Source organism: Artemia franciscana, chromosome 10 (genome assembly GCF_032884065.1).
Source record: "Artemia franciscana chromosome 10, ASM3288406v1, whole genome shotgun sequence".
NCBI classification, from domain to species: Eukaryota; Metazoa; Arthropoda; class Branchiopoda; order Anostraca; family Artemiidae; genus Artemia; species Artemia franciscana.
Window position 1 is genome coordinate 37,827,115 of NC_088872.1, and position 24,136 is coordinate 37,851,250.

Genomic DNA, 24,136 nt, shown 5'->3' on the forward strand with positions numbered 1-24,136 from the left:
TTGTCAGCCAAACGAAAAGCCGTCACGAATGGGGTGGGAGGATTTCGTAAGGAAAGATTTAAGTGAAACGGGAACTTCTTGGGAGGGTATAAGAAGAGAGGCTTTGAATAGACTGGGATGGAGGAGGAACGTGCGTAGCAGTATTGGTCTCAGGCGGCTTGGTGCTGCTGTATGTTGTTGGCAGCATTTTATTCTCCTCTTTTTTCTTTACTTACTTGCCTAATTATTGACCTTTTTATCAATTTACCTTATACTCCTCTTTTAATGTTAGGCAATGTAATTTTTAAGCTTTATTTTAATTGTGTAAGAGGGCTTGCGCCTATGGTTCAAATTATTCTTAGTTTACATTGCTTTACAGGTGCAGTCGCTTCGAGTCAGAAATAACGCGACTACGGATTCGACGTCCAGTCCGTGTGTGTCAGACATGTCACCAGCTATTAAGGAATTCCTGTGAAACCTGAAGAGTATCTAGTTCTAATCGAAAGTAGTTTGTCTCTATTCAAATTTTAAATGTTGATATTTATATTGTATAACTGTTTTTGTTTTGATTTCTTACATTCCGTGTTCACCTAATTAATTTTTTCCTGTTGAGTTTGGCTTATTTATGTAGATTTTTGCCACTTTTAGTTTTTGCGTTGAATTTTTATAAATGTGCCATATTTATTTCTTTAAAATATAAATTAGAACTGCTAAAATGTTCCCAAGGATTTTTGTTTTATCCAATATAAGCGTTGTATGCAGGGGCGATGGTAGATATACCTGGTATGTAACCGCCCCGTAGGCCACTACAGCATGTTGGCAAAACACAGGGCCTCCCGTCTAAATTATAAATAAAGAACGCGTTAATAAACTGCTGCAATATACTTTTTTATTCCCAACCATATATATATATATATATATATATATATATATATATATATATATATATATATATATATATATATATATATATATATATATATATATATATATATATATATATATATATATATATATTTATATATATATATATATATATTTAAGAATGCAGATAGATTTTTCGATTATAACCATCATAGATCTCAGCTTTGCCACGTTAAAAGGAGAAGGTGTACAATCTATATCATTTTAAAAATCAGCCGACTGCTGCAATTAATAAACTGAAACCAATGCAATTAGATTCTCGGTAACCGTCAATTTATGGCTATAATTACAACTGTGTTAATACTCAACTGTGGATAGCCATGTTGTTTTTTTATGGGCATTTTTTTGTGCTTAGAAGGAGGCTTAAAGGTTACGATTGCTGCAAGTTTCTGGTGCCATGTAGTATTTTTCTGCCGACATGCAGTTATCAGGTTTCAACGAAAGAAACAATGATATCACTTGAAAGCTACGCTAAGTAAAAGTTTCAGTTTTATCCACCTACCAAATAACAATTTTGAAATTTGCGTTAGTTTTTTTTTTGTATTGAAAAATATATCGAAAAGCCTTGTCAGAAATGTGTCATTTCATTATTTTTTTTTCTTAGGACGCCCTTGGCCCAGGAGCTTGTGGATAAAGGTTTCAAACCAATCAGAAATGACAAGTTCTCGACCTATTTTCTACCCCCTAAAGTTTTTCTCCTTCCTGCAAAGAAATGAGTTCTTCTTGGCCCTGGGAACGATCCCTGACAGTTTCGAGTCAATAAGACGAAAAAAATTTTTTTTTGTACTTTGGCGGCAAATTCCTGCTACTTCACCATTGATGTATTTATTATTCCCATAGGGGTTTCTTGAAAAATTTCAACAGGTCGGACACAATTTTTCTATCCCCCAAATCTGGTCGCTCCCTCCCCTTCTCCTGCCATTCAGAACTATTGAAAAGCTATTAATATAGCCCCTTCGCTTCCGCGATCATAATTTTGCATAGTGAAGCACTTGTCCCTAAAGATGTATGCAGTCCGTACAAAATAAGCGGTTAGTTTGGACAATTACTGTTATAACTCATTTCACTGAGTCGATTCATTTGAGAAAAGGCCGTATCCAGGAGAGGGGTTGTGTAGGGGTTCCTCCGCTCCCCCCCCCAAAAAAAAAGTTTATCAGAATGTTAAGAACATAACAAAAATGAATATAAACAAATCTTTTGTGCGTTTTGAGGGTTTTATGTGCCCCCGCCGAAGAAAATCTTTGTGTAAAACAACCCCCGAAAAAAAAACCTTGCGTAAAACACCCCGAAAAAAGAATCCCGGATACGGCCCTGGTTTGAGGTTTCATTTATTTCCGGATTAGGGCATAAAGTTGCGCTTGATCTGGTAGGGTCGAGGTTCTAGGGATCTTAGTGCCGGTGGAAAAGAAGAATTTCGTACGCAGAGAGAGAGAGGGGTTTACCGCCCTAAACTAAATTGTTCAGCAAGCTTTCCTTGAAAAATTCGAAAATGATGCTACAATGTGTAAGGACCTAACCCACTTGTAGATTTCAAATGCCTGTTACTTTATATTAGAGTTTTTTTTTAAATACATAAATATACTTGTCTTGCAGGTATCCCCTAAATTACTCATACTTACATGTGTCCTCTAGATGTATGGCGCTGTCCACACTTGTTACGGATTGTTTTTGTTTTTTTTAAGCTTGTTGATACCAATAAACGTACGATTAAGCTTTCCCCCAACTTTAATGGACATCTACAAAAAAAAAGATCCCGTATGCAACACTTGTTTTTTTTGTTTTTTTTTAATGTTTAGTATCATCAAGACAAATAAGACACCTATTTTGGTTCAATTCCATTGAATCCAGGTTTGTTAATGCAATTATAATAGCAAAATCAGGCATTTCAATGTAACCCAAATTTTATCCACTACCCCTTTTACTTATGCTTCTTTAAATGTTGATGGTTCACAATGAAAAATTATCCTACAGCAGTATTCTTGCCTTACGCAGTTTTTTTTTGTATCACCTATAATTTATTGTCTTCTTTCAGTGGCACAACCACGTGTTATACCAAAAACCAAAAACACAGACCAGAGCTACATGCAAGTATTAAGGGGGAGGAATGCATTTAAAACAAGAGTGACTCTTAAAATCCAACTGATAGAAAATGTCTTGAATGTAATAAAAAAAATATAGCAATAAACTTTTTAGTTCAGTAAATGCTATGGCTAAAACAGTCACCTTAAGGTGAAACCTGCTTAGGCTTGCCAAGGAAATGAAAACAAATAACTGCCTCCAACTGAGTTCAGTTCTTAACATCATTGTCTTCTCTTTTGCTGTGGATTCATGACAGTTGATTATAAGTCTGCTGTTATCTGATAACATCAGGTGAAATCAGGTCATAATAAAGCTGAACACAACACTTTCTAAATACATTAATTGTTTCATTTGTGAATTCCATTGAGAGGGGTTTGAGTAATGCCAAATGGAGGGGACAGTAGGGGGTCATTTGTCATTTCATGTTGTATTTTTTACTATACTGCTACTACTACAAACAATACCTCAGCACCAAGCTAACTGAGGCCAACAGAGTGGCTTCTTTCAGTGGCACAGCCTCTTCTACCCAACCCTGCGGTATTTTATGTCGGAAGATGAAGGTATTTCCTTTATTTATCAGGTTACATTTCAAGATATTGCCTCCTGTGAAGACTCCGGAACCACTTTCGCGTAATGCATCTGAAGACCAGTTACTAGTTATACAATATAACCAGTATATGTACCAGTTACTGGTTATACAATTACTATCCGAATTTAAAACCATTTTAATACAGTAGCATTACTAAATGAATAAACAAAAAAACACGACAATTTATTTTGTAACACTGATTTATCGCTTTTGCCGCGTACAGGAAAGTCAAACTTTTTGCTCTTCAAAACAATGCAATGAACGGACAACCCATCATATAAATAAAGAAATATTCATAATAGTTAAACAGGCAGTTGTATACAATTTTTATTTTTAAAAGTTTTATCAAATATAAACACAAAAATTTATGATATCTTCATTCTGGCATATCACCACCAGGAACCAACTGTAAGAGAAATTGCATACATTACACACGTTACCAAAAATTATATACATTTGATACCTTTCTTATTAGAATAATATACATATACGTATACATATTGGTAATAAGGATAACAGATTATATTTACCTATCAATTTTACTTGCAAGCAGATTGAAGATATTAATTTACCGGAAATTTTAAATCAGCGGGATGTGAATCAGGCCCTTCCTAGTAATTTGAATTATAATGATAGTCCAGTTTTAACTTATAAATTTTCAAAAACTATTGGGCAAATTATTTTTAATTATAATTTAATACTTAAAAGATTAGATAGTGATATAAATTGGAAACCGGTTTGTAACTGTAAGCAACTTGGCCCATCTGTAAATCCCACTTACAAACATGTTATAACAGGGGACTTGTCAATAATAAAGCATGATGATCCTCAAATTATAATGAATAAAGGGGCTAATTTCCGTCTTTCTCATCATCTGAAACCATCGAGTGTTCTTGATGGCTTGGAAAATGATTTTGATTTATTTATTGATAAGTGGTGTAAGAAAGAGAATAAAAATAAAGAGAGCTTTCAAAGTTGGAAGAATTTAATTATTAGTAGAATACGAAATAAAATATATTCTAACTTAAAAAATAGTAACACTAAATCATTATTTTATAATGCTAAGATTAAACAAGCAATTGCTAATCTACAGAATGAATTTGTAATTGTGTCAGTGGATAAAGCTAATAATAATTTTGCCATAATTTGTCAGAAGCTGTATTGTGATATATTAAAAAGGGAGTTATGCACAACTAATGTTTACGAAAAGGTAAATTTAGAGAATGAGAATTTAATTGAAAAGACTGAAGAAATACTTTTTAAAAATTTTAAAATTAAATTAAATGATAATGATAAAAAGTTCCCTTTCCTATACTGGACTGTAAAATTTCATAAAAATCCCCCTAAACCACGGTTTATTGCTGGAGCAGCTAAATGTCCAACCCGCATTGCTGCTACTGACCTCTCTTTAATTTTAAAGGAAATTATAAATAAACTTAAAACCTATTGTTCTGGTATTAAAAAATTTTCGAATTCTAATCCATATTGGAGTGTTAATAATTCACTGCAAGTGATAGATTCTTTAACAATGGTTTCAGCTAAAAGAATTGAGTCTTTCGATTTTGCGACAATGTATACTAATTTATCACTTAATGAAGTGTTAGATAATTTAAAAACTGTTATCAAGAAATCTTTCCTCTTATCTAGTAAAAGGTTCTTAAAAATAGACACTTACAATAAAAAAGCTATATGGACAAATTGCTTTAAGACTGCAGTTAACTTGAGATGTTACAGCTTGGATATGATTTTTGAGTTATTAGAATTTGTTTTATACAATACTTGTATAAGATTTGGTGGTGATTTGTACAAGCAAATCGTGGGAATTCCCATGGGGGGGGGGGGGGAATGCCAGTCCATTTATAGCTGACTTGTTTTTAAGTCAACTAGAATATAAATATATGATGGATAAGAATAATCCAAATAATTTAAGACATGTTTTGTCAAACAATAAAAGATATTTGGATGATATTTTGGTCTTAAATTGTAAGGATTTCATTGATATTTCTAAAAATATATATACATCAGAGCTTACTCTTGAACCTAGTCATGGCGCTGGTCATGAAGATCATTTCTTAGATTTAAATATTAATATTTCTGATAATAATAAATTAAGTTTTAAAATGTATAATAAAACGGATGATTTTGATTTTGAAGTGATTAGTTTCCCATTCCCTGAAAGTAATATACACTCAAATATCACATATTCGGCGTTTTTCTCACAGTTACTTCGTTATGCAAGGATTTGTAGTAATTATATTGATTTTAAAAATAGATGTAAAATCTTAAGCCAAAAATTGATATTAAGAGGTTTTTCTACAAATAAATTAACTTGGCAATTTAAAAAATTTAGTTTTCATTATAATGAACTTTTAAATAAATACCAAAAGAATTATCTGGAAATACTTAAGGAAATTTTCGGCTAATTTCGGAGGTTCACGAAAAGATGATGCAGCGCCATTTATTTGAATTGTGTTTCTAATAGAGCGGATTTTTTTTTAAATAGCCTCATGGTAAAGATGAATTCTAAAATTGTTTAGTTCATTCAGGTTTTTTGCAAAGTGTTATTATCTGTGATTTGGTAAAATTTATCACATTTAGTTTACCTATTGTTGCTAAAAAGAGGAATATATTAACAGGATAAGTTTGTTTTGGTGTTACTTGGTTGTTCTACATTTGCTGGGGTTTTTTTTTCATAGGCATCTATTTTAGGGGTGATACCTGACACGGGGATGCCATGGATATTCTGTGGTAGACACAACACTTGACTGGGTAGAGAATTTAAAGTGCCGAAATCCTATAGGCAAGTGTGTTAAAAAATCCTGGATACGGCCCTGGTTTGAAGTTCCATTTATTTCCGGATTGGGCTAGAAAATACATTGAGCTAAGAACAATATTACCGAAAAGGAGTACATTTATGCTTAGGATTATCAATTTATTTTTCATTTAGAGAGTAATTATGATATCAACCATTATACAATTTAGAGAGTCTTCTATGTCCAATTTAATGTTTAGTACAAAATACTATCACAGGCAACGCAATAGCGCTGCTTAAGTAACTATGTATGACTAAGTAACTTGGCTACCTAAATAACTAAGTGTACTTCGTATGGAAGGAATTGTTGTAGAAACTTTGGAAGGGCTCATTCGATTGAAGATTAAAGTTCTAGTACCTTTTTTTTAAATTCAAAAGCAACTGAAGGGCAAGCAGCCTTCACCCCTTATTCCCCCAAAGACATCCGATAAATATTTTGAGACAACTAAGCCATTTTGCTCAGCATAGTTGAAAGTTCCAATAACAATTCATCTGGGGATGTATTAAGGTGACACTTCCAGAGAATGTTTAGGGAGATGTTGAACCAAATCAAAACACACTATGAGCATATAGGTTGTTAAGAGGGTTTATCAGAAATATCCTAGGACCAGCTTAGGGTAATAAGTTGAAACTTTTAGAGCATATTAAGTGGGTTGTTGAACAAATCAAAAGGGACATTATGCGTATTCCTTCTACTACTACAACTGCTACAACTACTGCTACTGAAGCTATAGGTATTCTAACCTAAAGCCACAATTATTCTGGTGAAAGCACTGCCTGTGTAGTCACCGAGTGCCACCTTGGTATGTGGAACTATTCTGCCCCCAATATTTGTAAATATAATGGGCTGCCAGGGTCAGTCTTATAGCCACTAATGTAATTCCACTATCACTACGGTGCCACAACCAATTCTAACGCGCCACAGATTCTACGTGTCCTGTCTACGTGTCCTGTCCTTGCTGATTTCCAATAACCAGTAGGGATACGACAAGTGTGCTTTCCGTCGTCTGTATATGTGCCATCAACTCTAACGCGCCACGGATTCTACGTGTTCTGTCCTTGTCAATTTCAAATAATAAGTTCCAATAACTAGACACAACAAGTGCAATTTCTGTGGTACGTATAGGCCACATTAATTGGCCCAAGGCGCCACTGTAAGGGCCACAGTCATCAAGCTCAGAAAGAGCCTGAAAAAACACGGGATAACCGTGTGAAGAACGTCGATGTTAAATGAAGATGAAAATTGGATATATGTCTGAGGGAATAAGGATTGGAAGAGCGAATGGGGCTACTGATTAAAAGTCTAGAAGGGGTAAGTAGCGACTGGTGCTGGAAGAGATTACCTCCATGAGACTTAAGATTGGAAAGGCAAGACCTTGGTAAAGAGATCACAACTAGCCCACTAGTTGTGTGTTGAGGGAACCGGCTATCATTCATGGCTCCCCGAAGGGGTTCCTCCTCCTCAAAGATACCAAATACAATAGAGCTGATAGGACCAATCTCAAATTCCTTCCCAAGTCCTTCTAATACAACCTGAAACTCAATACCTCCCAACTCTCCCAAAACCCGTTGTAATCCATTCAATTTTACCCTTTGATAGTCTCTGGTTGCCCCCAATGGGTTCAAAAGCTTCTCCCTCCTCAGCTCTTTCGTCTCACCAAAATTTTGTAATTTTCCCACAATACTACTCTCCATTATTGCAGACTGAATACGCATATCATTTTCTTTTTTGAACTCTGTCTCTCTTTTACTTTTGTTCAATTTCTTTGTTGCGCAAAATAAATCATCTTCAATTTCTGATAAGATAAGAGATAAGATAAGATTGGACCCTAGCGTCCATTTTCTTAGAGTGCATTTTTTTTGTTATAATTTCGTTTTATATTTCTTTTCTCTCTCTTAGGTTTCTTTATTTTTACGGCAGAAATGAATAATTTCTCATAAAATTGGAATTGAATCTTTTCATATTGGACTATAATGTCCCAGACTATACGAGGAAAAGCGTGTACGACAAATTTGCTTTCATTCTTCTCTGGCCCATTGAGTGCCTAATCTTGGTGCCTCATTTTCAGTATAAGTTCTGAAGTTTGCCATTTTCTTAAATATTTCCCGAAAAATCAAGTTTAGGCGTCTCATTGATAAATTGGCCTAACCGCTTCCTAGTCTCCGACTCTCTATCGAAATGATAACTTGTTTCCCTTTGTTATAGAAGTCATCTGCGTGTTATCCCTTAGACGGGTTGGCCTCGCCGTTTCCCGTTTCATCGACTCTGCCACGGAATGGCAAGCCCTCCCTTGCCGTTATAGAAGTGGTTTTTAGGGATAATAGATAATCTGTGTGTCTGAAGCCCTCTCCTACTACAATGTATACTGCTAGAGAAGGAACTAGGCCTGCTTTTACTATTTTTCTTATGATAATTCCACCATTCAATGCAATTTCTATTCTAACCAAAGCCGAAGGGCAGGGATGGTTTATCTTCATAATAACTTACTGTTGGAACCCTAACAATATGTTTATCTGTGTTGTATTGATTAGGTCAATTTGCACAAAAGTTTGTTTGCTATCTCAGCCAATTACCATTTTGACTAATTTTCCATTCAGTTTTCCCTGTATTTTGTATGATTTTGCAAACTCTTCAGTTTTTCCTTACCCGAGGCCTTTGTTCCAGCTATTGTTTTATGCATTTTTTTATCCTTTTTATTAGGACAATTTCAAGCAAAATAAACTATAGTACCACAATTGTAACAATCCAACTCCCCTTCCCTGTGCTGAAATGCACATTTTATGGTCTGAATAATTGTGTATATTTCTATTATTCTCTCTATATCGAGATTTATCTGTGTCTGCAACGCCGTTTCTTGTTTCAGCCCACCTATCCGCCGACTCTGCCGTTCTTCGTTTGTCTTTGTGTTCTTTTCTCTTAAATATATTTTCAATTCTGTGTGGGTATTTTCTAAAAATTGTTCCTTCACTGTCTCGTCTGCTACCTCCTTAAGCTTTTCTTGTAATTTATCTGCATCGTTTATCATGGTATATTCTCCTAATTTTGGCCATTTTAGTTGTAAATCTGTCAATCTGTATTCGAATTCTTTCCAGGTTTCCGAATTTCTTTTTGTTTTAATTCTGATATTTTGGCGGGAGTATTCCAGGGATAACTTAAATCACCTATATATTTTAGAGACATACAAATATATGTCTTCGTTTACTCTTATCGGCTGGAGGTTTGTTGCACACTTTAGATCCAGTGTAGACCATTGTTGTACTGTTTGGGAATTTTTCCCTGCAATCATTTCCATTAATAATCTCTTGTCCACCTCTTCTTTTCATTTCCTGGCTTTTCTGTCCGTCTCCTCTTTCTTTTCCATCTCCCTCTTCTTTCTGGGCCCAGTAATTCCTCATTTGCGCAAAATCTATATGATTATTTTGTGTGAGCCCTTGCTCGATACCAAGATCATAGTATTCCTGCTATTTAGTCTACTTTGATTTCTTCTTTCATTAATCTCTCTTATTTCATTCTCTGATTCCGTTCGTTCCCTATTTCTTTGGCTAATATATGTTTTATCCCTAACCAGTGATTCCCATGAATTTTGCCTGGCATCTGAGGAGTAAATTTGCCTTGGTTCTTGTGCATATTGATCTAATAAATCTTTTCCATTATATTCTTCATTAATTATAGCATCCATACCCTCTTTGTACTCTCTCATACTGTCTAGTATGCTTTTTCCTGATTGTATTCTTTTTACTCTCATTTCTGCTCGTCTATCTGGGTATCCCCTTTCTGAATATAACTCTTTTGCCTCTGTTGTCTATCCTGGTTTCCCCCATCTATTCATACTGGGGATTGCTCTGTTCTTGAGCTCGTTGGAGAGTAACCTCCAACATACAGATCAGTTATTTCGATCGGAATTTTGTTTTATGAAAAGATGACATCACTTCTATATTTTTCAAGGGTGTTCTAAAATTTTCTACCTTTATAGTTAAATTATCCCTTATTGGTATTGAGGGGAACAAACTTCTAGTTGGCTCTACTGTTAGCCTGTAGTTCTCTGCATTTGGCCTACACAGTTCCTGTCTTCTCCTAAGAGAGCTCGAACGTGTAATTTTTATGAATATGTCAGCCATCAGCTTGTACTCTTTTTAATGGTTCTGAAGTTCCAATATATTCTATACAAAAGTTTCAAATCAAAGTTCTTAATATAGTTCTAATCATAAACATTTTTCTTCATTAGAAACAGGCTTGTCTAATTTTTAACTAGCAATAGTCTCATTAATTCTGTATTTCTCAGTGCAGTGTTTATAGCCTGCTATCGGCTAAATTATTTCATATCTTTGGAAACATGGGTTCGATTCCCTACTGGTGTTATGGTAGTACCGCCTATCTGTAGCTGCCACCTGTATTCTAACCTAAAGTCACCAGTATTCTAACCTAAAGCCACCAGTATTCTGGTGTAACACCACCAGTGTAGTCACCTGATGCTGCCTGGGTTCATGGCACAGAGCCACCAGTGCCACTACTGATAGTGCTAGGGCATGGTTTTGTAGTCAAGAGGTCCCTGGCCTCTTGTGGACTATTTCGTCCCCAGTGTTAGTGAATCTAATGGGTTCCCAAGGTCAGTCCTGAAGCCACCAGTGTATGTCCTCTGGCACTAAAATGCCACAATCCACTCTAACACGCCATGGATTCTATGTGTTCTGCCCTAGCTGACTTCTGATAACCAGTAGGGATACAAGTCTACTTTCTGAGGTATGTATGTGCTACAGTAATTGGCTCAAGACACCACAGTGAGGGCCAAAGTCATTAAGCTCAAAATCGTCTGAAAAACTCTTCTTTCCTTCAGGAAAGATATCTCAAATAACACAGGACTCTCCTTTTACCCAAACCTGCTCAACCAAATAATCTATCTCAACTCTAGGATAGTAAAAAGAAGTCAGAAGTGGAAAGAATACAGCAATCTAATAGAATCGTTAGAACAATCTAAAGAATATAACAACTTTTTCATAGGTGACATCAATTTTCATAAATTTAGAGGACATAAATTGCCTAAACTGTAGTGTAACCAAAATAAGAGGAAATTCTTCCTATATCTATGCAGCACGAAAGCGGTAAACAACTAGAAATATTCTAAGAAATACCTTACCAAGATAAGTAAGGTGGCAATCCTGGCATAATTTATTCACAATGATGTTGATCAAACATGGTCAAACAGAAAATAATTCCAGCAATGGATTGCAGATTATCAAAGAAAAAGAGATCAATTGTAGGCGGAATTTTTTTCTGCAATGTTGCAAGTTCAGGTCACATGATAGCTTACCAACTTTTATGTCACTCTATACTATATCTTCTATTTTTCTGCATTTAAATTAATTAAATTTTCTGTATTGTTTCAACTTGTCCAATGATGCAAACAACCTTGGAATTCTTGTTAATAGATTTGAACAATAATTACATTTTTGTACTTTTTTTTATATAACAATAAATACTTGTCTCAAAAATAGGTACACATGTCCAAACATTTAGGGGAAGGGTTCCAGGTGGTATTTTACAATCAAGAAAGAGGGCCATTGACCTGATGCAAAATATGTGCTTCAATGCCCAAGGTCATGTGCCCCAGCCTTAGGGGAGTCTTCCTGTCCCTATGATAAGATATAATGGTAGCAATTATTTACACTTACTTAAATGCAAGTATTACTTACATTTAATTCACTATATGCAAGTATTTCAGCAAATTAAGGAAAAATTTTAATTTTGCAAACTAGATTTTATATTGATTTCTGATATTATTCTTAGGAATGTTCAGTCTCAATAATTAGAAACAATTGTCATTTGAAACTGTTTTCTCTTCTTTTTTTACTCTAGGCAATTATTCCATTGGGCAAGTCCTAATGATGAATTGGAATTTGTACTGCTCATTAAATCTGGAATATCAAAATGTTATAAGTTTTTCATTACAAAGAATGTAATCAAATAACTAGGCGCTTACCATGGTAATATTATTTCCATTTAACAAGATCTGGTCCAATTTTGTAATCCTCCTGCCTTCTGCTGTTGTTTCATACTCTGTGACATTTTCCAAGACCATGTTCACAAAATCATCAAATCCTAGGAGTGTACCAACAATCTCTTTGTCACTCTTCATGATGATGTGTATTCTTGACCCTATGCATTTGTCTACCAGTTCTAGAAAGAAGGACTAGGCTACAATAAATTCTTGATTTGGCTGCTAAGGTCATAGAACAGCATACTTGACAAAGCAAGTTATTCCTTTTTATTCTTTCTAAAAATTTGCAATATAAAAATCAAAAATGGCCATGTCACTAATCGAAAAGCCAAAAATAATATTTACATTTTTCTGATACTATAAGGTAGGATACTGCTTTTCACTTGCCTTCCACAACACACAAAGCATTAAGTTGCCAAATTGTTTGGATTAGGTAGGGGGCAACATATTTAACATAATTGCTAGTCTTTCTTACAAACTACCTTTATTTCATCAATAACCAAAATAATGTTTGTTTCTTTTATACCATATTAATTTTTAAAAAAATCTTTCCCCAAAAAAGAGTTGTTCAAATAAAGGCAGAAAACCATATTAAAATCTGAAACAAACAGAAATGTTCAGATAATAGTTTAAATTAAATTGATAAAAACCACTATAAATGAATAAAAGAAAACCCAAACAAACAGAAATGAAAATGAGCAATTCCCAAGAAAAACTATTTGGTAATTATTGCATTATTTTGGCTAAAATTAATGCTATAAATATGACTCCTGAATATATTTTAATGTATTTGAATACCTAGCCCATAGATCCAAGAGTTTATAATTCGCTCTGGCTCAAAGCTCAGCCTTGACCTACTAGCTTTGGCCCTCCAAAATTCCACAAAAAAGCTTGATAGCTCTTGCAAAAAGTAAAAACTGGAAATTTTCGATTTGATATTTGAGAGCCTGAGATCAAGAGCTCAAAAACAAAAGCTCTAGGAAAAGAGTCCTATTACAGTGCACTGCTAAAAAAAAACAGTGAAACAGCAAGAGGGCTAGTTAATTGTTACTGAGATCCTGTAGCCTGTAACAGAAGAAAAAATCACTAAAACCTCTACATTTAGCATCCACAGTTTAGGAACAACAGGGGAAGGCACTAAGACAACCAAATTTCAATACCCTCAGCCCCAAGGAGACAAGCTTCAATAAAATTGTATTGTAGAAGCCTTGAACCATATAGCATTGAGAAATGGTAGAAACTTTTTAAATGACCATAAAGACTTAACTTAAACTTACAGGATCCTCAGTTAATGTCTGAGTTTCTTTCTACAAAGAAAGGGGGTGTAATATTCCACCTTGCTATGTACGTACATACGTATGTATATATTTATTTCCCATCAAAAGAAACAGATGGAGTATAAGATAAAAAGCAAAAAACACATTACAAAACAATACACAAACACAAGAAAAATAAAGAACAAATGGATATCTAACTACAAAAAACAAAACCTATTGCCTCAAAATAATTGCCAAGTAACAATATTAGAGTTATATCTGGTGATCTGGGCTATGATCGCTTCATTAGGGTTGATAATCCCATACTGACTTGTAACAATATGGTTACTTGTCCATGGTGGAAGCCGTAAGAGGTACTTTGCATATTTATAATATGTAGACTGCAATTCTTTCTTATCTTCCTTTTGGAATATCCTCCAAAATGGACTTAAATACAGATAATGGGGCAGTACCAATGGTTAATCTAATAGTTTACTTTAATAACTTGTGTTTTTTATTTTAACTTAAGTATCTAATAGCAAAAATTTTAGATAATTTCCCCTTTCTGAAGACTATTATCAAATTAACTGCTTTTAATTTGCTCTAAGTCTTGTTCTAAGTCAGTGGCTTTTTCAACTCACCTGAAAAAGCCACTGACACTATATGCTGAGAATTACAAGCTCTTAGGACAGGCCCAAATCAGCCCCAATCACTCAATAATGCAAGAAGATTTAGATCAACTATCTAGATGTTCATCTGAGTGGGGTTTGCAGTTCAAAATGCTAAGTCCTGCATTTTTGACACAACAACCCTAGATAGCCTTAGCATATTAGCTCCCAAGTTGCAGTGTAAGCTTTCTAAGGCAAAGTTCTCAACATGCTGTTTTCATCACGAATGCCCGACGTACCCGAGGCAGGCCTTCTGGCAGTCTTGCCTGTATAATTAAGCAATCTCTGCCTAGCTATTTGTCTCCTAGCTGCTACTAATCCTCTGAACACTATCTTGCAATCTGGCTTGCAGACGTGATCATAATCAATGCCTATTTGCCCCATGATAGAACGTCTGTTTCTTCCTTCTCCAGCTATGCAAATGCCTGCAATAAATTAAAGACTCTCATATCTGGTATTGAGCATCTGGAATACAAGTGGGTGCTAATAGGCGACTTAAACTGTGACATCACTGTTTCCTCGACACAAAAGGAAGTGCTTTTTCAGTGTCTACCCTCAGTATTTAAGGTCCTAACAAAAGACCATAGTTTTACATATATCCACTGTAGTGGTTCTGTCTCAAATTTAGACCACTGTATCTGCCATCATTCATTACAAACTTCAGCAGTACATGTTGATGAAGATGAGAGAGATTATGATCATTTACCTCTGTATTTTGATATTACGGTTACTTCTGACATATACTTGAACCAACCCTCAATGTTGCATAAGTGGTTTGAAAAACGTGATTGGTCTAGTGTGAACATGCCTCTTTACCTTGCTACCCTTGGAACTCTACTGTCCACGTACGTGTCCCTTTCCATCTTCTTTGCACAAATGCATACCCTATTATTGACAATACTCATGCTGATTTGAATTGCTATTATCGTGACATTATCTTATGTATAAAGCAAGCTGAAGATGAGGCCATCCTGCTGATCTGTGTCAGGCAGAATACCCAAAAACCAATTTGGAAGTGTGATCCTTTGCTGAAAAAAGTCAAGAATAAGGCCAAATTCTGGTTAAGAATCTGGTCTGCCTGTGGTTGACCTTCTCAGGGTACTGTGTTTGATCTAAAACAAAAGACGAATCTCAAATATAAATTCCATCTTTGTGCTGTTTGTTACTCTGGTGAAACTTTTCCGAAAAGTAATAGTGAATGGCAAAAAGTGATAAATTCTGCCAAGTTTCCAGATGCAAGTTCTAGTGATATTATATCTCGTCCATCTTGGATCGAACATTATTCAAAAATATTTTCGAAAGTTAATTATGCAGTGCACAAGCATTTCTTGTGTTTGCTTAAAACAAATTTGCCGTCACGTTTATGTCAGAGACATGTGATTCCAGTTGAAAAGTGGGCTATTATTAAAGGTATTAAGGGTTTAAAATCAAAATCTTGGGATATTGATGGGATTAGTGTTTTGAATCTTGTTCCAAATTCTTTTGAACTGGTATCTCATCTCCAACTGTTTTTCCAAATGTGTTTGAGTAGTTTGTGTGTGCCTGATTCGTTCCTATGCGGTAGCATTACATCACTTCTAAAAAAAGGAAAAGATCTGGTTTCTTGTAGTTCTTATAGGCTGATAACAGTAGCTTGTACTCTTAGCAAGCTTTTTGAACACCTCCTACTGTCTTATATCACTAAGCTTGCTCTAAATGATGATAATCAATTTGGTTTTAGATCTAGGCTAGGCTGTCAGCATACTCACCATGCTTTGACTTCTTTATTAAAAGATGCCCATCACACTTGTCGCATACTTCATTTCACAACCCGAGACTTGTCTAAAGCATTTGACAGTATTTGTCATACTCAAGCATGGACAGCATTATGCCAGAGAGGAGTAAATCCATCAGTAATTCATGTGCTTTGTTTTTGGTATTCCCATTCTTACCTTTGCCTTAAGTCATTAGATAATTCTTATTTTGGTCATATCCCTGTTTGTTGTGGTGTAAGACAAGGGGGAGTTCTTTTGCTGTATATTTTTAATGATTGTATTGAAAATGTATTATCAAAAATATTGACTATGTGCCTACTAGGACCATCTGATATCTCATATCTGGCTTATGAGGATGACCTTCTTCTGATTAGTCAAACTGAGTCTGGTCTTGCCCATTCAGTGAAGTCATTTACTTCTGCTTTCCGTGATATTGGCCTGTACCTTAATATTGACAAGTACAAGTTTCTTGTTTTCAATGGTAATAATTGTTCAGAATCACTATACTGCAATGGTTTTAGTATTCCTTGTGTTAAATCGTTTCGTTGGCTTGGTATAACAGTATGCAATTCTATGAATGCTCTCCAGTCTCATGCTGTCAAAGATATTAGTGATAAGCTGAGGCTTGGTTACTCTAAGATTGTAGCAAATCATGGACACTATAGGAGAAGAGTGCTAACTCGGCTTTACTCAAATTTTTGTGATCATTCTGTGCTCTTCTGTTCTGGTATTAGGCCACTTCTGTTGACTGGTGATCTAACATGTATTTGCATAAATTATTACTGGTACTGCAAATTTCTTTTATATCTACCTTGTTCTTACTGGAATACAAAACTGGTTAAAAAGTATTGTGCAACAGATATTAGTGGTGCTTTTGAAAAATTATCTGCAAAGCTAGCTATTGAAGCGCTTTATAGGCTAGGATGTTTTCATTGCCTTATCTGTCTTTTTTCTGTATGTGATTAAATTTGTTTCTTTTGCATTACTTTTGCTGTTTTTCTTTTGTATTTTACTCCACTTAACCTCTGTTTTGTGAAGTGGGTGATAAATAAATTATTATTATTATTATTATTAGAGATGACCTACTTGAAGCTGTAAGTGAGGAGAAGGACATAGGGGTTATTATCAATGACAAACTCAAACTCCACAGCCACACACAAGCTCAATTTACTAAAGCAAACTGAGCCTTAGGGGTCTATAAAATGAATGTTTACCACCAGGAAGCAGTGTGTGGTGAAGAAGCTGTACAAAGCTATTGTATATCCAGACCTGGGATTTGGAATGACCTAGTATCTCGCCATTACAAAATGACCATTGAAGCACTTAAGAGTGTCCAAAGGTGAGCAACAAAGCTTATACCAGCTTTGTGAGACAGGCCATATGAGGAACACCTTGTGTCCCTCAAACTCCCCACCCTAGTCTATCAAATAAAGAAAGAAGATGCATTGCTACTTGCAAATTGCTAGAAAACAATCTTTCAAGTCAAGTTTTCTCCTCATCCCTTCCAAGTACAACAAGAGATCACACAAAGAAGCTGCAAGATGCCTATTGATGTCAAAATTAGCACTGGCAATTCTTCTCTGTATGTACTGTCCCTCACTGGAACAGCCTCTCTGAAGCCACCATCTGGTCCTAAGCCATAGATGTGTTCAAGAAAGGAGTTGACCAGTACTGGGGCAATGCAGAGTGTAGGCTAACCTGGGATGCCAAATCATGGCCATGTCACACCACCAGCAAGATGTTCTACATGAGGCTCATTACCACCTTATCTTGCTGGACATTGTAATCTTAAGGTAATAATAGAACAATAATTGTTCATTTTATGACTAAAAAGTGCAGGGTATCAGTCATAGTAGTATATGCCCCTATAGAACCAACCAACAGAGATAGTAGTGACTCAGATGAATTTTGCTTACAGTTACAGGAACAAATAGAAAAGGTCCAAGGTAGAAGCATAGTGTTTTTATTAGGAGATTTTAACACCCAAAGTGGTAAAAACAGGGATAGGTGGTATCTTACCCTAGGTAAATTTGGTGTAGGAAAGGAAAACAGTAATGGCTACAGACTGCTGTGATTTTGTAGGTATAAGAATCTAGTGTTTAAACTAAATATCAAATACCAATACAGTATTTGGTCATAAAGTGGCCCATAAATTAACATGGTATTCACATGATAGTTGGGCAGCTAACCTTATTGAGTATGTTCTTGTAAATCAAAGACTGGCAGGATTGATACAAGATAATAGGGTATATAGGAGTACTGTCATTGATGTGAAAAGTAAAGATCATAATTTAATAGTGTCTACAGTAAACTTAAAGCTGGAATTTTGGAAAGGTAACTATCTTCAGGGAGGTTATGATGTTGGTAACATTTGGATGAGACTTTGTGAGAAGTATTCCAGGAACAGTTGAATAGTAAACTGGTGAGTTTAAAATTTGACAATAAGGAAGACAGAAGGAATAGTTAAAATAATTTGTGAAGTTGCTGATGTTGTCCTTCTTACTGAGTAATTTCATTTTTATTGAGTAAAAAATACTTACTATTATGGACTGTTTTATGTGTTTCTAACCCAAATACCAATCTTTTGGGAGACTCACAACTTTGCTTGGTAACATACTAGTTTAGCTACTTTTGGTATCTTGGAAAGGGGTTAGGTTAGGCAAATGAAACTTTCAGTAATGAATCCAGGGGAAAAACATACTCTAGGAAGGTATTGCCATGCTTCTATATTAACCCTCTTCTGATTCCTAAGTTGTGGAAATTTACCTACTTTACAATCTATTGAAATTTTGACAAAAAAAATTGTCAGGTTCATATAGGTTTTGTGGTCAGGTTAGGTTTGGAAAATGAAATTTTATGATTTGGATCTATAGACTAAAGTAGCCTAGTCCATGTCCCAGGAAGGTATTTTAAAGCATCTACCTCTAAACCTTCTCTCTCTAGAGGGTAGTGACCTTCATGACCTTTAAAATTCTTGTATTTTGGAAGTGAAACCTTGAAAAACAGATCTCCTACTTATGTAAGTGCAAGAAAACTCTTTTCAGCTTCACAACTTTGTTCAATCCTGATTTATGATGTTTCAAAGATCTACAAATACATTTCCTAAATCTAGAAAAAAAACCCATTGATATGGCTTAAAATTTAACTCAATTGACAGGAATTGGATTTTCAGAACTATAACCAGAGAAATAGAAACTGATAACTGAAAATTAAGGTAAAATGTTGTTTTGTCAAAATTTCAATAGGTATAGCCTACACCTGTCAAGTAGGCAAATTTCTAAGACTAAGAAACCAGAAGAGGGTTAACATGGAAGCTCAGCAATACCTTCCTAGCCCATGTCTTTGGCCTTGGATTCATTACTGAAAGTTTCATTTTCCTAACCTAGCCTTTTTCTGAGATAGCACAAAGTAGCCAAACTATAATTCTACATGGTAAAATTCTAGTTAATTGAATTTTTGCTATCTTGGAAAGGGTTTAGGCTAGGAAAATGAAACTTTCAAGGATAGGTCTACAGGCTAAAGTATGTCCTGGGAAGGTATTCTGAAGTACCCATCTCCAATTCTTCTCCCTCTAGAGGGCCCTGAAATTTGCCAACATAACAGGTCTATACCTATTGAAATTTTGACAAAACAACATTTTACCTTAATTTTCAGTCACTAGTTGCTTTTTCTCTGCCTTTAGTTCTGAAAACGCAATTCCTGTTATTTGAGTAGAATTTTGAGACATATCAGTGTTTTTTTTTCAAAATTCAGGAAATGTATTTGCATAGGCTATCTTTAAAACCTTATAAAATGGAATTGTGCAAAGTAAAAAAATTGAAAACAATTTTGTTGTAGGCTACTTCAATTAAGCAGAAGATCTATTTGGCAAGGTTTCACTTTTATAACACACATATTTTTAAAGGTCATCAAAGATCAGGGCCCTCCATAAGAAGAAGGAGTGGAGGCAGTTGCTTCAAAATACCTTCCCAGGACATACTTTAGTCTGTAGATTCATTCCTGAAAGTTTCATTTTCCTAACCTAAACCCTTTCTGAGATAGCAAGAAGTCAATAAACTAGAATTTTATCTTTTAAACTTCATTTAAGCAGAAAATCTGTTTTGCAAGGTTTCACTTTCATTTTCTTGACCTTGCCCCTTTCAAAGATAGCAAAAAGTGGTTGAACTAGAATTTGGCCAAAACATGGGACATAAAACAATTAGAGCAATATATTTTCATATTTAGGGTAGTAAAGTGGAATTAGGCTACTTTCATATGTTCCTAGCTGGGCTATTATTTATAGTAAAAACTGTTTTCTTAACATGTTTCCTTCTCAAAAGCCTCAGTTCTAGGTCTCGGCTTTCCTTAGTTTTGGTTTGAGTACAGAAACCTCTTACTAGCCTATAGCCTAGTTAGAACACAATTGCCTTGTAGCCTAGTGATTTTCAGCAAAATTAGATTTTCTTGTTTAGCACATATTTTCCAAAATCTTTATGAGACTCAAAGTGCTTGGAATAGGGTTAAGTTATGCAATCTCTTCATTGAAATAAAAAAGATTTGCGGGCAAACACACACCTAGAGGAAGCAGAGCTGCTACTCCCTGAGGAACCGCCATTTCTATGGAAATTCTTCCACAAATGTTGACAGACTTTAAAATCGTGTTGTCTTTTATTCTTTCTATCCAATGAAATTGTCGAAATTAAATAGTTCGTGCTAATGAACTGTAGTAAGGAGCGACCCGGCTCAATAGTAACCGAAAATCTAAAAATTATAAATTTGATATCAATAGCTACATCAAAAGAAATGAATTTTAATGTTGATTTTAAATATATAAGTTTGATTAAGTTTAGTCTTACCCATCAAAAGTTACGAGCCTGAGAAAATTCGCCTTATTTTAGAAAATAGGATGAAACATACCCTAAAAGTCATATAATCTTAACGAAAATCACACCATCGCATTTGGCGTATCAGTTAACCCCACTGTAGAAGTTTCAAGCTCCTATCTACAAAAATATGGATATTCAAATTTTTTGCCGGAAGACCGATCACGGATGCGTGTTTTTTTTTCCAGGGTTGATCGTATCGATCAGTGGTCCTAGAATGTTGCAAGAGGGCTCATTCTAACGGGAAATAAAAGTTCTAGTGCACTTTTAAGTGACCAAAAAAGTGGACGGCACCTAGGCCCCCTCCCACGCTCATTTCCCCCAAAGTCATCGGATCAAAATTCTGAGATAGGCATTTTATTCACTATAGTCCAAAAACCTCATAACTATGTCTTTGGGGATGACTTACTCCCCCACAGTTCCCGTGGGAGGAGCTGCAAGTTACAAACTTTGACCAGTGTTTGCATATAGTAATGGTTATTTGGAAGTGTACAGACGTCTACAGGGAGATTCTTTTTTTGTTTGGGGGTGGGAGAAGTTGAGGGGGGCTTGCGTGGGAGAATTGTTCTATGGAGGAATTTGTCTTGGGGAAAGAAAATTTCAATGAAGGGGCGCAGGTTTTTTTTAGCATTATTGAAAAAACAATGGAAAAATAAATATGAGAAGTTTTTTCAACTGAAAGTAAGGAGCAGAATTAAAACTTAAAACGAACAGAAACTATTACGCATATGAAGGGTTCACCTCCCCGTAATACCTCGCTCTTTATGCTAAAGCATTTTTAGTGATTTCAACTATTTATACTACGGCCTTTGTGATTCAAGGGTCTTTCTTAAGGAATTGGGACAGAATTTAATCTTTAGTGTAAAGAGCAAGGTATTGACGAGGGGGTGAACCCCCTCATATAGGTAATAAAAATATACGAATATAGAAGTTCGTTACTTAAGTTAATTTGTAAGTTACATATGAAATGTTCGTAAGAAATGAAAAGTTCTAGTTGCCTTTTTGAGTAATCGAAAATTGGAGGACAACTAGGCCTCCTCTCCCGTTCCTTTTGACTCAAAATCTTTCGATTAAAACTATGAGAAAGCCATTTAGCCAAAAAAAGTAAATATGCAATTTTTCTTAACTGCTTATGTGCGAAGAGCCATAATGAAAACATGCATTAATTCAAAAACGTTCAGAAATTAAATAAAAAAAAAACAAGATTTTTTAACTGAAAATAAGGAGCGACATTAAAACTTAAAACGAACAGAAATTACCCCGTATATGAACCGGGCTTTTCCTCCTCAACTCCCCGCTCTTTACGCTAAAGTTTTTTACTTTAAAAAAAAATAGAGTTAAGAAAAAGATTCAAACTTAAGCGTAAAGAGCGAGGCGTTGAGGAGGAAAAGCCCCTTTCATATACGGAGTAATTTTTGTTCGTTTTAAGTTTTAATGTCGCTCCTTACTTTCAGGTAAAAACTCTTGTTTTTTTCATTTAATAGCGACAAGCAAGAGAAAACTGCTAAAAATCGAGTCAAATTTCGATTCTTTGCGAAAATGAGATGAAGGCAGGGGTACAGCTAAGGAAGGGACTCCCCCTCTTCGAAATTCCAAGGCTTCGTCACGTCGTGTCAATGTAATGGAGCTTTTGGGTGTCTTTTGTGTATTAATTTTTGCTTATATGTCCGCATTTGTCGGCAGACTGGACCATTTCGTCTGCTTATTTCTTATACCCCAACCCCCAAACTCGAAACATTAGCTTTGCCTCTGTCAGTAGATAGCAGTAGATATGTGGCATAACAATCATATTTATCTATAATAGTAGTGAGATAAATTAGGCCATGGCTTTTTGGTATTCCTTCCATCGCCAACTTTATAGTAAGAAATTAGGCAGGTTGTTTGTTTGAAATTGAATCACACAAGAATTTTCAGCAGATACGATTTGAAAACCAAAGTGAGATATGAGAGTCTTTAATACTCTACCCCCACACCCAGTCCATATTTCTTAGCACAATATTGTATTGTGTTTCGTTTACGCCAGAATCGTATAAAGATTGACCAAGATCCCTCCAATTGAGATCTCCTTCCGACCTCAATCTATTTGAAAGAACATTGGACAGATTGTGCCTTTTTTGTTTCAAAAGTGGCTATTATTTTCATTATCTAGGTTTTCAGCCGCTAAGTAGGATCATGGTCACTGAGCCAATTAACTACCAGTTTCTATTACAAGTGATTCCTAAAAGAAATCTATATGACAGTATCTTAACATAATCTTGCAGAAAAAAGTTTTGTATGGTGTATTTAGTAACGAAATCCTTTTCTTCTTATTAAATATCTTGCCGAAAGGTTGAAATATTACGCTTTATTTGAATTCATTAGTGTGACTGAAGACACAAAATGAGGCTTTGCCTCTTAGACACCATTTACCATCCTTGTGTTTTTACTCCCCTAACCCCTAATCAAGGGGGCATGAGGTTTGAACCCCCCTCCCCCGGATATCTTTGTCCGACTCGTAAAAACGTAATAAAATTGAATATAAACAAATTTTTGATGCGTTTTTAAAGCTGTTTTGTAACCCCTCCCCCCGAAAAAATTTCGAAGAAATCTATATGACAGTATCTTAACATAATCTTGCGGAAAAAAAAGTTTTGTACGGTCTATTTAGCAACGAAAAGCCTCTCTTATTACTAAATATCTTGCCAAAAGGTTGAAATGTTGCACTTTATTTGAAGTGATTAGTGTGACAAAGATACAAAATGAGCCTTTGCCTCTCGGACACCATTTTCCATAATTGAGTTGTTAAACCCCTAACCCCTAATGCAGGGGGTGTGAGGTTTGAACCCCCTCCCTCGGAAGTCTTTGTCCGGCTTGTAAAAACGTAACAAAATTAAATAAACAAATTTTTGATGCGTTTTTAAAGTTTTTTGTGACCTCTCCCCCAGAAAAAAATTCGAAGAAATCTATATGACTGTATCTAAACATGATTTTATAGAAAAAAGCTTTGTATGGTCTATTTAGCGAGTATAAACCTCTCTTCTTACTAAATATCTTGCCGAAAGTTTGAAATGTTGGACCTTATGTGAAGTGACTATTGTTACTGGAAACAAAAAAAGAGCCTTTGCCTCTCGGACACCATTTTTCATCATTGAGCTTTTGGTAGAGTGGTAGCCTGGCATTCACTGTTTATTGATTGTCCAAAATTTTTGAAGCTTAAGCTAATAGGATATAATAATGA

General features: G+C 35.2%; 2 protein-coding genes across 2 annotated transcripts in view; one reads left to right on the forward strand and one right to left on the reverse strand.

Annotated features, from left to right (window-relative positions):
* LOC136032163 (WD repeat and FYVE domain-containing protein 3-like) overlaps positions 1 to 695 on the forward strand; it is a 137,874-nt gene extending 137,179 nt beyond the window's left edge. The window contains 1 exon segment of the mRNA XM_065712351.1: positions 359 to 695. Coding sequence (XP_065568423.1) covers positions 359 to 461 — 103 coding nt within the window. The 3' untranslated portion in view covers positions 462 to 695.
* A 3,187-nt stretch (positions 696 to 3,882) lies between these two features.
* LOC136032164 (U6 snRNA-associated Sm-like protein LSm5) lies at positions 3,883 to 20,747 on the reverse strand. Its single transcript, XM_065712352.1, has 3 exons — positions 20,612 to 20,747; positions 12,362 to 12,558; positions 3,883 to 3,977 (listed from the first exon to the last, which is right to left on the reverse strand). The coding sequence occupies exons 1-3, from the start codon at positions 20,649 to 20,651 to the stop codon at positions 3,948 to 3,950; spliced, it is 267 nt and encodes an 88-aa protein (XP_065568424.1). The 5' UTR covers positions 20,652 to 20,747; the 3' UTR covers positions 3,883 to 3,947.
* Between the last annotated feature and the right edge of the window lie 3,389 nt (positions 20,748 to 24,136).

What these genes read in the sequence shown, in the direction of transcription:
- LOC136032164 (XM_065712352.1), bottom strand. Translation starts at nt 20,651, where the DNA reads ATGGCGGTTCCTCAGGGAGTAGCAGCTCTGCTTCCTCTAG. An exon ending in AGCAGCTCTGCTTCCTCTAG is followed by an intron (nt 12,559 to 20,611) that starts GTGTGTGTTTGC and finishes CCTTCTTTCTAG; the next exon opens with AACTGGTAGACAAATGCATA. An exon ending in ATGGAAATAATATTACCATG is followed by an intron (nt 3,978 to 12,361) that starts GTAAGCGCCTAG and finishes TTTCTCTTACAG; the next exon opens with TTGGTTCCTGGTGGTGATAT.